Source organism: Cyanistes caeruleus, unplaced genomic scaffold (assembly GCF_971803275.1).
Source record: "Cyanistes caeruleus unplaced genomic scaffold, bCyaCae1.hap1.1 HAP1_SCAFFOLD_196, whole genome shotgun sequence".
NCBI lineage: Eukaryota > Metazoa > Chordata > Aves > Passeriformes > Paridae > Cyanistes > Cyanistes caeruleus.
In genome coordinates, this window is record NW_028255984.1 from 20618 (window position 1) to 33500 (window position 12883).

The following is a 12883-nucleotide window of genomic DNA, read 5'->3' on the forward strand; positions in this document are numbered from 1 at the left end:
GATGATTCTGGCTGTGTTGTCTGAGGAATAGATCCCTCTGGCTACAGCTGCACTTTGCTCCAAGGTGCTCTTGTGCATCCATTTCCATGCTCAGCACCTCAGTCTCTCCTGTTCTCCGTGCAGGTTTTCAGGATCCTGCCGCTGTCGGGTGTGCTGCAGCCGGGAGAGAGACAGGAGGTCTTCTTCACCTTCACTGGCCACCTCAACACCATGGCCCAAGTCACAGCGCTGTGCCACGTGGAGGGAGGCCCCACCTACGAGGTGAAGCTGACCGGGGAGGCCTCACGTGTCAGCTTCTCCCTGAGCGCCCGGGAGATCAACTGCGGCTCCCAGGTACCCCACGGGTCCCCGGGCACAGCTCCTCGCCTCGCTGCCTTCCTGCCCACCTCGCTCCAGGGCTCCCTTCCCAGCCCCTTTGTTGTCTCTGGGGCTTGGAAGTACAACCTTTGTGGGACACATCTGGCATCCAAGCTGTAAAATGGCCGTCTCCAACCCTCTCCAAAATGCTGGGAATACCTCTTGTTCAGGGGACTTAACACTGCCTCCTGAGGCACCGCAGGGGGATGCTCTGGACGTCCCTCTGCTGATCCACTCCAAAAGCCTGACCTCCAAGGAGATGCTCTTGTCGAACGCTCTTCTTAATCCATGCAATAATCAGGGGAAGATCTTGGGCTTCCAGTCACTATAGCTGGAGACACTGTCCCAGAATGATCCCCACTTCACTCTTTTTCAGTTGAAAGCCCACAGCTATTTCCAGCTGCTGGCCCTGTCGGTGTTGCTCTGTGTGACTCCCTTGTTGCCTGTATGCTGCTTGCCAATACTTGCATGCAGGTGCCTTTTCTTTTGGAGTGCCTCCGTGCTGTCTCTGTTTCTCCTGGCTGCTGGTGACCCCTCAGAGGGCCTGTGTCCCCACAATGAAATGTGTTCATTTATTACTGGCCCTCCCATGGTTGTTGCCACACCTCTGGGTGCTGCCAGAGCTCCCTGGTCCTGTGCAGGTGCCCTGTGCCTGGGGGTTCCCCGGGTTCCCAAGTGCCCCCATCTCCTCTCTGGTCCCTGCTCCCATCAGGTGTCTGCTTTCAAGGCCAGGAGAGAGGAAGGAGATTCCCAGCAGCAGGCCTGGCTCTGTAACTTCCCGCTCTCTGCCTTCTCTGCAGATGTTTAACGAAGTTCATCACAGCACGGTCATCCTGGCAAACACCAGCAAGATTAAATTCAACTGGGTGCTAGAACCCAGCACTGCAGACCAAGACCTGCCTGGTGTGTTTCTGGTCAAGCCCACCACTGTAAGTAGCACGAGTGACTGACCCCAGCCCTGTCAGTTGGCCCAGGAGAGTGTTAAAGGGACAAAAGAGGGGGAGGGGGAAAAGGGGGAAAAAGGTCCGAGGGGAAAACCCCAAACTCAGCCACGAGATAGAGAGGGCTGTAAGCAATTTCTTCTGGGGGCAGAGAAAGTCAAACCAGTGCTATTGAAAGTCAATAAAGCAAAAGGAACAGTGGTGGGTGCTTGGCTCGTGTGCTTAGCCATAGCCAGAGGCACACCAGTCAACACAACCACATCCATTATAGACCCTGGGTACTGCAACAGCCTAATACAAATTCACAAATGGTTACACATATTCAAATATTTTAACATAGTTCCTCCTCCATCCTGCCTTTTTGGAGCATGTACAGTTGCCCTAGTCCTGGTCATTTGGTACTTTTTGACACATTCAGCAGGTTCCCATTAACTTCATTGGTTAAATGTTAATATGACAGCAACTCTTCCCCAACACTGGTATCACCACAAAACATTTGCCTTAAAAAAATTCTGAACTTTAGCAAAAATTCTTTGACAAAAGCCAACATTATAAAACACACAGTATTTACTCTATCAACTGTGCAAGGCAACACTATAATGTATTTATCACAAAGGTGATGTGGTCTGATGGTTTCTTCTAGATAGAGAACCTGTCTTGTCAGCCTGTCTGTCCCCTGAGCCATCCCCCATCAAACACTCTGATGTATTCCCTTCCTCCTCTGCCATTCCTGCAGGGCTCCATTGCATGTGGCAGGAAGCAAGTGCTGAGATTCTCTTACATGCCAGGAGTACCAGGAGCCTTTAGCAGGACATACCAGCTTAAAGTGGGTGACCTGGAGCCGGAAAAGATCTGCCTGAAAGGAGAAGCGTCCTTTCCTATGATCAGTGTCAACCTGCCCTGGAACATCAAAGGTGGGCACTGCCTGTGTGCCCCCAGGAAGGGCCCCTCTGGTTTTGTTCCCTACCAAATGCCCACAGGGCAGCTCATGCCCACCTGCACCAAGCCTGGAGGGCTGCAGGACTCCCAGAGCCACTCAAGCCATCTGACTGCTTTGTGAGTCTTGAGCAGAGGATCCCATGTGGCCTTTGTCCCAGGAACCATCCTGCAGAGCTTGCCAGCACATCTAGCAGGGTCCTGAAGGATGATGGCTGGCCTGAAAGGCTTGGGAAAGCTGTAAGAGAGGCTGGCAGGGCTTCTGGCAGGGTTGGATTTGCGTGACATTGCAGGGGATGAGATGTTCCTCTGTGGGGAGGAAGATGGGTAGGAGCGAACGTGAGCATTCCGAGAGGAGCAGCAGCATCCGCTTTCCATAGATGGCTTGAGGGATTTCTTTCTGGAAGAAAGCAGTGTTTGGGAGCTAGGGACTTCCCAATTTAAGTGGGATTGGCACTTTGCTCACACTTCTCTTGGTGGATGTTTTCTTCCTTCAGGAAATGAGAAACGTGGAAAGCCACTACGGCTTGCAGAACACAGGCAGCAATACAGTGAGACCCTGAAAATTCAGATCCCAGCAGCTCAGCCCTTAAAAAGTCCAGATGTGAAGACTGGGAAGCTGCAGCCCTGCATGCCTGGAGGCTCTGACATTGTAGTAAGAACAGCTGCAGCCCCGTTTGGCACATGCCACTGTGTCCATGTCGCCTGAGCCCCTTGCAGCCCACAGCAGTTTCCCGGTGCCCTGATGGCACTTGGGACCTCCCTGCCCACTTAGAACCATGTGTCACCTCAGCATTGCCCCTAGGGCTGCCACTCTGGCCATGGTCTCTCTGGGGGTTGGCTTGCACCAGCTTGTCAGACACCGAGCAGCCAGACAGGAGAACCCCACACCCCTCTCAACAAGAGCAGGGTGGGATCCTTTCTCAGGTGCAAACCTCGGGAAAGACCTTTGCTAACCAGACACTGTCTGTCTTCCGTTTCCTCAGGCAAACACTCGGCTGCAGATAAAGATGATCGAGAAGGCTGCTCTGGAGCTGCAGAAGAAGCTCACGTGCCATCCCCCAAAGACCGAGTTCCCTGACAAAAAGCTGTGCCAGAGCCTTGTCAAGTGAGTAGGGACTCCCATCCCCATCTCCAGGTGCCCCGTGGGGAACAGCCAGCAATGTCCCCTTCTCCTGAGAGCTCCTTGTTTCTGCAGAGCTGGGAATAGCCTGGACTGCAGCGAGGCTCTTGTCCCGGTGGCTGTGACACGCTGCGTGTGAGCAGCTGAGTGCCCTCCCTTCCCCAGCACCACGCTGAGCTTTGGACTCAGCTCCCCACAGCTGTGGGGTTCTGTCCCTAGAGCTGAGGGGACCCACTGCAGACCTTCAAGCCCTTCCAGACAGCATCAATTCTGTCCCTGCTGACTAGCTCTGAAAGAGACAATTCCCGGCTGATGTCTTGGTTCCAACTAACAGAGCACACTAAACAAAAGGAGGAGGGAACTGCACATGTCAGCAAACCCTTGAAAGCCCAAAATCAGATGGCTTGAATCCTGGTGGGGTGGCAGGGCTTATCTAATTAACTTGGTCTGTCCCTTTGCACCATCATGATGCAGCACAAGCAAGGGAGGCTTCAATTCAGGAAGATGCTCTGCAGAACAGATCAGGTGATCTGGCTGCAGAGCAGTGAAGATTTCCTGTGCAGGCAAATCTTATTGCTAGGCCCCAAAGCAATTTCAGGCTCAGGCTGTACACCAGGCTAAGTAGTTTCATTTAGTCCAGTGGAGGCCCAGTGGACTCACCTCTACTGGCTTTTCATGGCAGAGGAGCTGTGGACAGTTTCCATTTTAAACTAATTTTATTTCCAGGTACCATTAGTAGCTGATAAAACCTCGGACCTGCACTCCTCCTGACTTCCCAAAATCATTGCCAGGTGGTCAGGCCATGGGTTTCACGGGCTTGAGCTGAGTTTTTGCAGCAGTGAATAAAGAAATAGCCACTTGATTTGTATCCTCCATCCACCTGGACATGTAGGCAGGCTGTGGTTTAAGGACTGTCCTTACTCCTCCTTGCAGAGTTGAGCTGCCCGAGTATGTCCTGGACATGGGCACTGTCCTGAAGGGTTTCACTGAGAGACGCACTCTGGAGATCACCAACCCTGGGCAGATCCCAGTGTCCTTCTGGGTCGATGCATCTGTCCTGCAGGACACAGGTAAGCAGTGCTGGAGACACTTCCTGTGTGCATGGAGGAGGTGTCTCACCCAGATTAGCTGAAGCCACTGAACTTGGGGAGGTTTTTCAGCTTTTTCTTCTCCCTGCCCCTGCTGGGAGCTTCAGAGGCAGAATCCTCCTGTCCAGCCATGCCCAGGGACCTGGCCTGCCTACAAGTGCCCTGACACTCCAGTGTGGGGCCAGATGGGCTCATCACCCTGGTCACCTCTCAGCATCTTCTGCCCTTGGCTCCCACGAGCATCAAGTTTCTTTGGGCACTCTGTGGCCTTGTTTTGTGAACCAGTGGTGTCTGCTGTGTTTTGGAAGTGCTTTGTTTGGAGTTCACACTGTCACAGCACTTGTATTCAGCCTTTCTTGAGGAAACAGCCTGTGAGATCCTCTGGTGGATCAAAAGAGGCTTCCAGAAGAGGCCTTGAGGCAAGGCTGCACTTGCATCACACAGTGGCTCGCTGTGTCGAGGGGCGTTCAGGTGCACTCTGAGTTTTTGTCCAGGTCACAGCACAGCCTGGGGTTTTTCCCAGACCTCTCACCAGGACAGCTGTAAGGCCTTAACGTGCTTCTGACACATTGCTTGTGTTTCCTGTGTATCTCAGCTGCTTTGTTTTCATCTGTTCAAGGTTTCAGCGTGGACCTGGGCCAGATGAAGAGTCTGCCCCACATGCACACCCTGAAATTTGATGTGTGCTTTGAAAGTGCCCAGCAACCACAGGGTGACGTGGATGTGCTGCTGCCCATACAGGTACCACAGCTCTTGGGGCAGGCAGCAGGCTGGGCACAGCAGCAGATGTCACCTGCACCCTCTGCTGAATTCTCTGTCCTTCTACAGGTAACAAAAGGACCCACGTCTCACATCCGCCTCCGTGCCACTGTCTTGGAACTGTCGCTCGACCTCTCCCAGAACACACTGCAGTTCCCCAATATCCTCGTTGGGCAGTGCCAGGTTGAGACAGTCCAGCTCTACAACGGGTTCCAAGTGCCCTGCAAATGGTTCATCACTGCCATCAAGCCTGTTACGAAGGTAAAGCACAGGCAGCACTGAACACACAACTTCTGGCTGGGTTTTCTTTGTGTTTCCTGCCCTTTCTGCTCCTGTGGCTGCCCAAGCACTTGGGTCTGTGGTGTGTTTGAAGAAGTTTCTGAGGGTGTAGATCAAGGCTGGTTTTCCTAGACCTGTTCCATTAGCTGCTGCTTTGCTTTTGTGCCATCTTCAGCCATTCCTCCTCCTCTGAGGACAGCAGTTCCCTCAGCCTGCCCTGTCTACAGGTTTTCCCTCCAGCTCTAGGCTTTGGGGCCACACTTGGTTTGGCTGTGGGTGCTGTCAGCGCTGTATCAGTGTCTCAGAGCACTACAGGAACTGAGGCTCTGTCCTCACAGGCTGAGGAGACCTCACCCCATTGGTTTCTGTGTCCAGAGCAATCAACTCAGATACATGACACCAGCCCAAGGTCAGAAGCAGCAGGCACTGGAGGAAAGGCGCTGTCCCTTTGAAGTGACGCCCTCCAAAGGAACCCTTGATGCAGGAGCGTGGCAGAACTTGCAAATCCAGTTTGCACCCAAGGAGGAGGTGAGATTGGCAGCTGTCAGCCCAGGAGGCCTGTCAGGGCTATCTGGAAATGAGGGCCTGGTGCAGAGAGTGTGGGACGAGCTCTGCCTTCACAGGGGGCTTTCTGCAAGCGCCGTGCTCAGCGTGGCTCAGTTCAGCCCACAGAGCACTCCCGGGAGATGTGCTCTGAAATGCCCACAGGGAGCTTGCACAGAGAGCATCAGGGCTCTGTGGCTGCCTCTCGGCACAGGGGAGGGATGTGCCCAGCTCCCCTCAGCCTCCCCCTTGCCTGGCCGTGTTTGCAGCTGCGACACTCGGTGCAGAGCAGCTGCACACTCGCAGAGGATAATCCTGGAATGGCCGCTCTAGGCCCATCCTGCTGCACAACTGACTGGCAAAACAGCCACCAGACACCTTCCTGAGCATGGCAGGACAGTCACCTGTCGTGGTGTGCTGCCAGCTGTCAGTCCCTGGGGCTCTGGCCTGCCTGCACATTCCCACACAGCTGGGGATTCAACTTAAAAGGATGCAGCATTCCCAAAAGTACTTTGCCTGGGGCCGCTGGGTCTTGGAAACTGACAGTGTGTAGCAGTATGGACACAAGTGCTTCTGTGCCCACAGACAATCCCAGGGACCTTTTAATTGCTCAAGAGATGTAAACATCTTGTGTCTGGCTTTGATCAGAGCCAAACACCAAGCAGAGAAGGTGACCCTTATTTCTGGCCAGCCAGAGCTCATTTGCCTCTCTCCTGGAGCTGGCGTTTGCCTGATGCAGCAGTGCCAGGACTGGGTGTGGACACTGTAACCCCAAGGGCCCTTCTCTTGAGCACTGCACTCCTGCATGCCTGGGTGAAAACGCCTGGCAGTCCACTGTCCATCCATCTGGTACCCAATACCCAGTGACAGTGCACACCAGGACTCATCCCAGTTACTCACACCCAGACACAGGCGCTGTAGTCCCTTGCAGAAGTGAATATCTGGTTTCTGTTCACCTTGGAGGGACTGATAACACCCTGGCCTTGGGGCAAGCGCTGTATTTGGGGTCCTGGGGCTTCATGGATAAGTTTTCTGCACTTTTCTCTTTTCAGAGGTCTTACAAGTATGAACTGAAACTTAACATTCATGGGAGCAGCAATCACTTAAGTCTGCACCTCTTGGGGCAAGGTCTGGAGCCACGGTTGGAGTTCAGTCCCCCAGCACTAAAGATGGGATGGGGGCTGGTGGACAGCGATGGGGTGGAGGCCACAGTGGTGGTGAAGAACCCATGCAAATTCCCCATCGAGTTTTACTCCCTGGATTTTGATGAGCAGTACCTGGAGGAGGAGAAGGTGAGAAGGCAGGTCTGGTCCCCGTGTACATGCTGCCCAAGCTTCACAGCACTCCAATCTTCCCAGGCTTGTGTCAGGGAGATGGAGGCAATGCCCAGGGCAAAGCCAGCTCTGCTGATGTGCTGTGGGAGGATTTAAAGAGTTTGTGTTGTTGGGAGGAAGGGAGGAGACAGAAAATGGGTTTATTGCATCTGTGGGATGAAAGGTGAGAAAAGGAATCTTGCATATGGTTTCTCTTCCCTGCTGGCAGGCTGGGCATGACTTGGGCTGGGCATGTGCTCTGGCAGAAAACTCCACTGGTTCTCAGGGCTTTGCTGGCAGAGTGCAGTCCTGGCTAGTGTGGCTAGTGTGGCTGCAGGCAGTGAGCAGCTCATGGTCATTGTTTTCTTCAGATGAGTCACTTGGGAGGGGTTTCTCTCCCAGTCCTGCTTGTAGCTCTTGCCTCTGCTCTGGAGCCTGCTCACCCCACTGGGCATAACAAAATACTTGTACTTGATGGAAATCAAAAAGCCCATTGCCAAAAGCTCAGTGCCTTCAAAGAAGGAGTTGTGAGGATGAAGGTGACAGAAGTATAAACAGGATTTTCTCTCGTCTTTTAGATGCTGAGGCATCTGGGACTGCATCCCCAAGGGCCTCCCCTTCCCTCTGCTGCTGTCCTCTCCAGAGTTGACAGCCCAGAGGAGCAGCTGGGCTCTGCAGAGCATGTGAAGCCCTTCACCATTGTTACACCTGAAGACAATCTGGTGGGTACTGCAGTGATGCTGGCACTGAAGGTGCCAGGGCAGGGACCAGGCTAGATGGGGGCATGAGGGACAGGTGGATGGAAAAGGATCATTGTGGAGAGGTAGTGAAGATGTGATGGGGCCCCACGTCTGCAGGTCTCCTTTCTGTCAGGGATGGGGCAAAAGAGACAGCTTTGCTGGAGACAGAGCAGTTCTGTAAGAGGGGAAAAATCACTTAAAACCACCAACTTCCTTTGAGGAGAGGATCCTGAGTTAGAAGGGGTGTCCTAGACAAAACAAACCCCAGTAAGGAAGACCAAGTTCCTGGGCAGGTGCACTTATTTATTCTCTCTTCCATTGGTGAACGAAGGCCCATTTTTCTTTCCAGGATGGGAATGTCTCAGGGCTCACCCCACTCTCCCTTTTCTCTCTCCCTTTAGGCCAAGACCCCAGATGAGATGGGCAGTTCTGCTGAGGGCCAGCCAAAGAAGGGTAAAGCAGCCAGCAGAGACAAGTCTCCAAAGGGGAGCCAAATATCTACACAGAGAACAGAAAGTCCCTGGGAATCCTCCAGCACAAGGTCCAAATGTACACTGGAAAGTGCCTCAGTCCCCACAGAATTCCTCAGGTGAGCTGCACAGGAGGAGGTGATGCCTCTGCTTCTTGGTCCTCTTGCCAAACAAGGTCCATCGTCCCCAGCTGCACAGGAACCCTGTGCCAGGGCCTCCATGGGATGGCCAGTGCACCCTCCTTGTTTCATTTGCTCCTCAGCCATGTCTGAAGCCTCCTCTTTAATTGCCAGGCTGAAACGGTACCGCTGGATAGTGCCTGCCCTCGGTGAGGTGGAACTGAAGGTCCACTTCTCCACCAAAAAGCCAGGGGAGTTTGAGCAGACGCTGAGGTTTGAGCTGGTGGGGACAAAGCGGCAGTACGAGCTGCCCTGCAGTGGCACCAGCCTGTACCCCAGCATCAGCCAGAACCCACGGTAAGGCTGGCCCTTGGCAGCCTCCCACACTGCTGTCCCCGAGCTCACAGCCAGGGCTGCTCCTTGGGCATTCTGGCCTGGGCACATGGTGCTGCCTGACGTCACCCAGCATCTCTTTCTGTGCTGGGAGCTGGGAAGGCAGATGGTCCCTGAGCCACCAGGATGGGTTATGGCTTTCTGACTGCATTTCCTACCTGCAGCATCTCATAGCTCCTCCTTCCCTGCTTTCTCTGCCCAGGCTGGTGTTTCCACAGTGGAGGAGGACCATGAAGGAAGGTGAAATCATCTTCAAGGAATATGTTGAGAGCACCAAGCAATTCCACTTTGGACCGCTGCTGTGTGGGAAATCAAGAGAGTGGTATGTGCTCCCTGCTGGGTGTTGTACTTTCCTGGACACGCTTGGGGACATGGACACAATCCAGGGCAGTCCCTGGCAGAGTCCTGGCACACACCTGGGTTTGAAGGAGCACAGATGTGTGAACCTGAGCATACAAGAGGCAAATGAGCCTTGGGGGAGCCGCTCTGCCTGCCTGCTGGGTGCCTTGGCCAGAGCCCCAGGCTGCTGCCAGTCCAGAGGGGACTTGGGGCAACTTTTGTCTGCCTCCACATCTCAGCTTCACCCCTTAGGAAATGTATGGTGGTTTTTGAAGTGCTTTGAGCTCGGCAGTTAGCCTGAGTGAGCAATTATTCTGTAGGTGGTTTTGTAAAGCTATCATTGATCTGTAATTATTAATAAGATTTTATGGCTGACCTGCCAGTGGGTGTCAGGGGGTATGTACAGCAGGAACTACATTTGCCTGTAATGACATTGCATCATCACTGCTGGATAAAGTCTGCCTGAAAACGTTGTCATTGAAGCCATTGTGCATTTCTACTTTTACTGTCACTTTTTAAAAAATAGTATTTAACATTAAGTTCTTGTCTCCATGGGAGCTCTGGAGGGCTAAATCTATTTTGACAACACAGTTTCAAAAACCAGACAATCTTTAGCCAGGTTTATGGGATGGTCTGGGATTTCTGTTTGCCTCTTTAACCCTTTCACTCCAAAGTCATTTCCACACCTGAGAGAAGGGTCACTTGTTATCTTTTTGCATTCCTCTTGGGAAATGATGCTTTATATTTCTTTCTCAGATTTTGTGATAAGCCATGAAATCCAAAGCAGTTTCATGACTTTTTGGGAAGAGATCAGCTAAACTCTTTTTCCAAAAGCCTTTCTTTATACCCTGCAGGGAAGGCACCCCAAGAAAGAAGGGGAAAGAACCCATGGGCCTGGTGTACTGTTATTTTTCTAGGCACCTTTGAATTTACATTGTATTAAAAACACTTGAAGTGGCCTGAGCATCATCAGGCTTCTGGGGTGGAGGCCCCAAGTACAGGGGAAGGCATCAAAGTCAGGCAAGGATGAGCACATGCCCACGCCCCTGGCTGGGATCCACTTCCCTCACTTGTTTGTTAGAGCAGGGTCCTCCAGCACCGCTTCCTCGGCTGCACACGGTGCTTTCCTCGATGCGTGGCAAAGGCAACAGTCTCCTCTGCAGCCTTTTCCCCTTTTGTGGACAGGTACAAGGCCCAGAACTGTCCTGCCAACTCGGAGAATATAACCATCCTCAACAACTCCCCCATGGACGTAGAGGTCCAGTTCTTCTTTGAGGATGATGGAAAAGCAGAGACGTTCCTTCTGGACCCTCCCAGCATGACCCTGAAACCAAAGAAGAAGCAGGTAGGAGAGGGGCAGGTAGAGCAGGCACCGTAGAAGTGCCCAGGAGCTGCTGCTCCTGCTCACACACAGAGCTCTTTCTATTTCTTTCCGTGGGGCCGGGTCCAGGAGCTGACCATTTGGGCATACCCCACTTCCCCTGGCTTCCTGGAAGACAAACTCATCTGCTGCATTGACAAGAACCCAGAGCCAGTGGTCTTCAGCGTGTGCTGCCACGGGGTGCACGTGAAGCTGGAGGTCAGCCCCCTGGAGCTGTCTTTTGACAAGCTGCTTCTGCACAGGTCAGTCATCCCACAAGCACTCCAAGACTTGTGACAAAGACAAAACATTTGACTCTGCTTTCCAGGGCTCGGATGGAGCTGCTCCAGGTTGCATTCAGTGGCGAGGCTGGTGTGACCAGCCAGCAGCTGATGCCAAGTGCCTCCTGTCTCTGCAGGACTGACAGCAGGACCTTGGTCCTGAAAAACAACACCCTACTGCCCATGGCCTGGCAGCTCAGTGGGCTGGATGACCTTGCTGAGGACTTCTCACTGTCACAAGATAACGGCACCATTGATCCCCGCTCAGAGTTTGAAGTGACAGTGAATTTCAAGGCCCAGCAGATTGGCACCATTGAGAAGACCCTTCGACTAGAGGTGAGAGGGACTGTGCCCTGCCTGGCACAGTGAGCAGCCACGTGCTCTTAGGGACAGAGTCAGGAAGAGCTGCCCCTGACAGACACAAGGGTGCTGTGACCCCAACTTGTGCCTCTACACAGCGTTTGCCAGAACGTGCAGTGCATCCACATCCCCCAGATAAGCAGACACTGCACCCTGAGCCTGTAGCACAAGCACCTTGGCCCTGTGAATGGTTGAAGGTTGTTGTTTGGTTGTACAGACTGCAGCATGATCTCTACATTTCTCCTGGAGCTTGTCCAAACCTCTGGCATCGTGCAACAAACTCTTCCCCTGGCATTTTGTTCCCCATGGTTTAGGGGCTGCATTTCAGAGAGGGTGCTAGGTGATTGCAAAGGGTTGTCAATGCCACCTGCTCTGAGACACCCTACACTTCCTGTGGTTGTTCTTACATCCCTGTGCCTCTCAAGGAAGCTTTAGCAGCAGCATTCCCTGCTGTAGGAATGCAGAGTTGGGCTGATGGGGTTTTTTACTGCAGCAGAATCCCACTGGGACAGCCCATGAGATGAACGGGTTAGGAAAGCTTGGGTGTCCACCAACACTTGTGAAGCTGGGGAGGCCATAGGGGAAGCAGCCAGCAGAGACAAGGACTTAGAGGCTGTCTAGCAAAAGAATAATCTGAACAGTGTTTGTTTCTTGCTTCCTCAGGTTTCAGATACAGAAAACATCCTGGGGATTGTTCAGGTTGAAAACATCAAACTGTCTGCAGAGGTGTATGATGTTCTCCTGAGCATGGTCCTGCCTGAAGGTCAGTGGATGTCTCCCAAACAAAGCAGTCCAGGTGCACTGCCTTACCTTGGGTGGTGGGTGACCAAAGCACTTGGGATGGGATGGGATGCAAGGATGGCATGGATACATAAAGCACATACCCTGCAAGCTGCATGGAATAAAGCACTGTCAGGGCACTGGCAGCCTTAAATCTCTCCCCTCTGAACTTTGAAGTGTGCAGCTTCACGTGCAGGTTGGATTTGGGGGCTTTGAAACACCAGTGACGTGAACAGGCAGTTGGCAATTCCCACAGGCACAGCACAGCATGTAAAGTGATGGGATTTGTGCTTGGAAGCGAGGAAATGGAAGCCGAGCTCCTTAGCTACTAAGCCTGCAGATATTTTGAGTAAGAAGAGAAAGGGCAGACAAGTAGCTGGAAAACCCTTCCAAGAACAGAAACTTGCTGAAAAGGGTTTTGTGCTGGGACCTCCATGTAGCTTGGGACCTGGTGTATTCTGCAGCAGCTCACAAATACCATGTCTGATCTCGCTCTGTGCGTTGTCTGCAGATGAAACCTTGGATTTTGGAACCATCCATGTCCTGGATAATGTGAAGACCGTCCTGACTCTAAAGAACAAAGGGTTGTACAACATTGAGTACAGGTGAGTCCAGCTGCCTGGTGGTGAGCATTTCCCTGGGTTCCCAGGCCTGCAGTCTCCCTCTGTCAATGGTTAGAACCTGTTTCCATGCTGGCTACCT

At 52.9% G+C, this 12883-nt stretch overlaps 1 protein-coding gene across 1 annotated transcript in view; it reads left to right on the plus strand.

The window, feature by feature from the left end:
• The window catches only part of LOC147645668 (axonemal central pair apparatus protein HYDIN-like), a gene marked incomplete at its 5' end in the record, with an annotated part of 45190 nt that overhangs the window by 20116 nt on the left and 12191 nt on the right, over positions 1–12883 (plus strand). Inside the window, 19 exons of the mRNA XM_086874362.1 lie at positions 124–333; positions 1158–1286; positions 2035–2212; positions 2732–2889; positions 3221–3342; positions 4291–4427; positions 5065–5186; positions 5274–5465; positions 5859–6011; positions 7079–7318; positions 7918–8061; positions 8481–8668; positions 8843–9025; positions 9264–9383; positions 10586–10745; positions 10851–11023; positions 11179–11377; positions 12065–12164; positions 12693–12786. Of these exons, the coding sequence (XP_086730488.1) occupies positions 124–333; positions 1158–1286; positions 2035–2212; positions 2732–2889; positions 3221–3342; positions 4291–4427; positions 5065–5186; positions 5274–5465; positions 5859–6011; positions 7079–7318; positions 7918–8061; positions 8481–8668; positions 8843–9025; positions 9264–9383; positions 10586–10745; positions 10851–11023; positions 11179–11377; positions 12065–12164; positions 12693–12786 (3002 nt within the window). The remainder of the gene's footprint in view (positions 1–123; positions 334–1157; positions 1287–2034; positions 2213–2731; positions 2890–3220; positions 3343–4290; positions 4428–5064; positions 5187–5273; positions 5466–5858; positions 6012–7078; positions 7319–7917; positions 8062–8480; positions 8669–8842; positions 9026–9263; positions 9384–10585; positions 10746–10850; positions 11024–11178; positions 11378–12064; positions 12165–12692; positions 12787–12883) is intronic.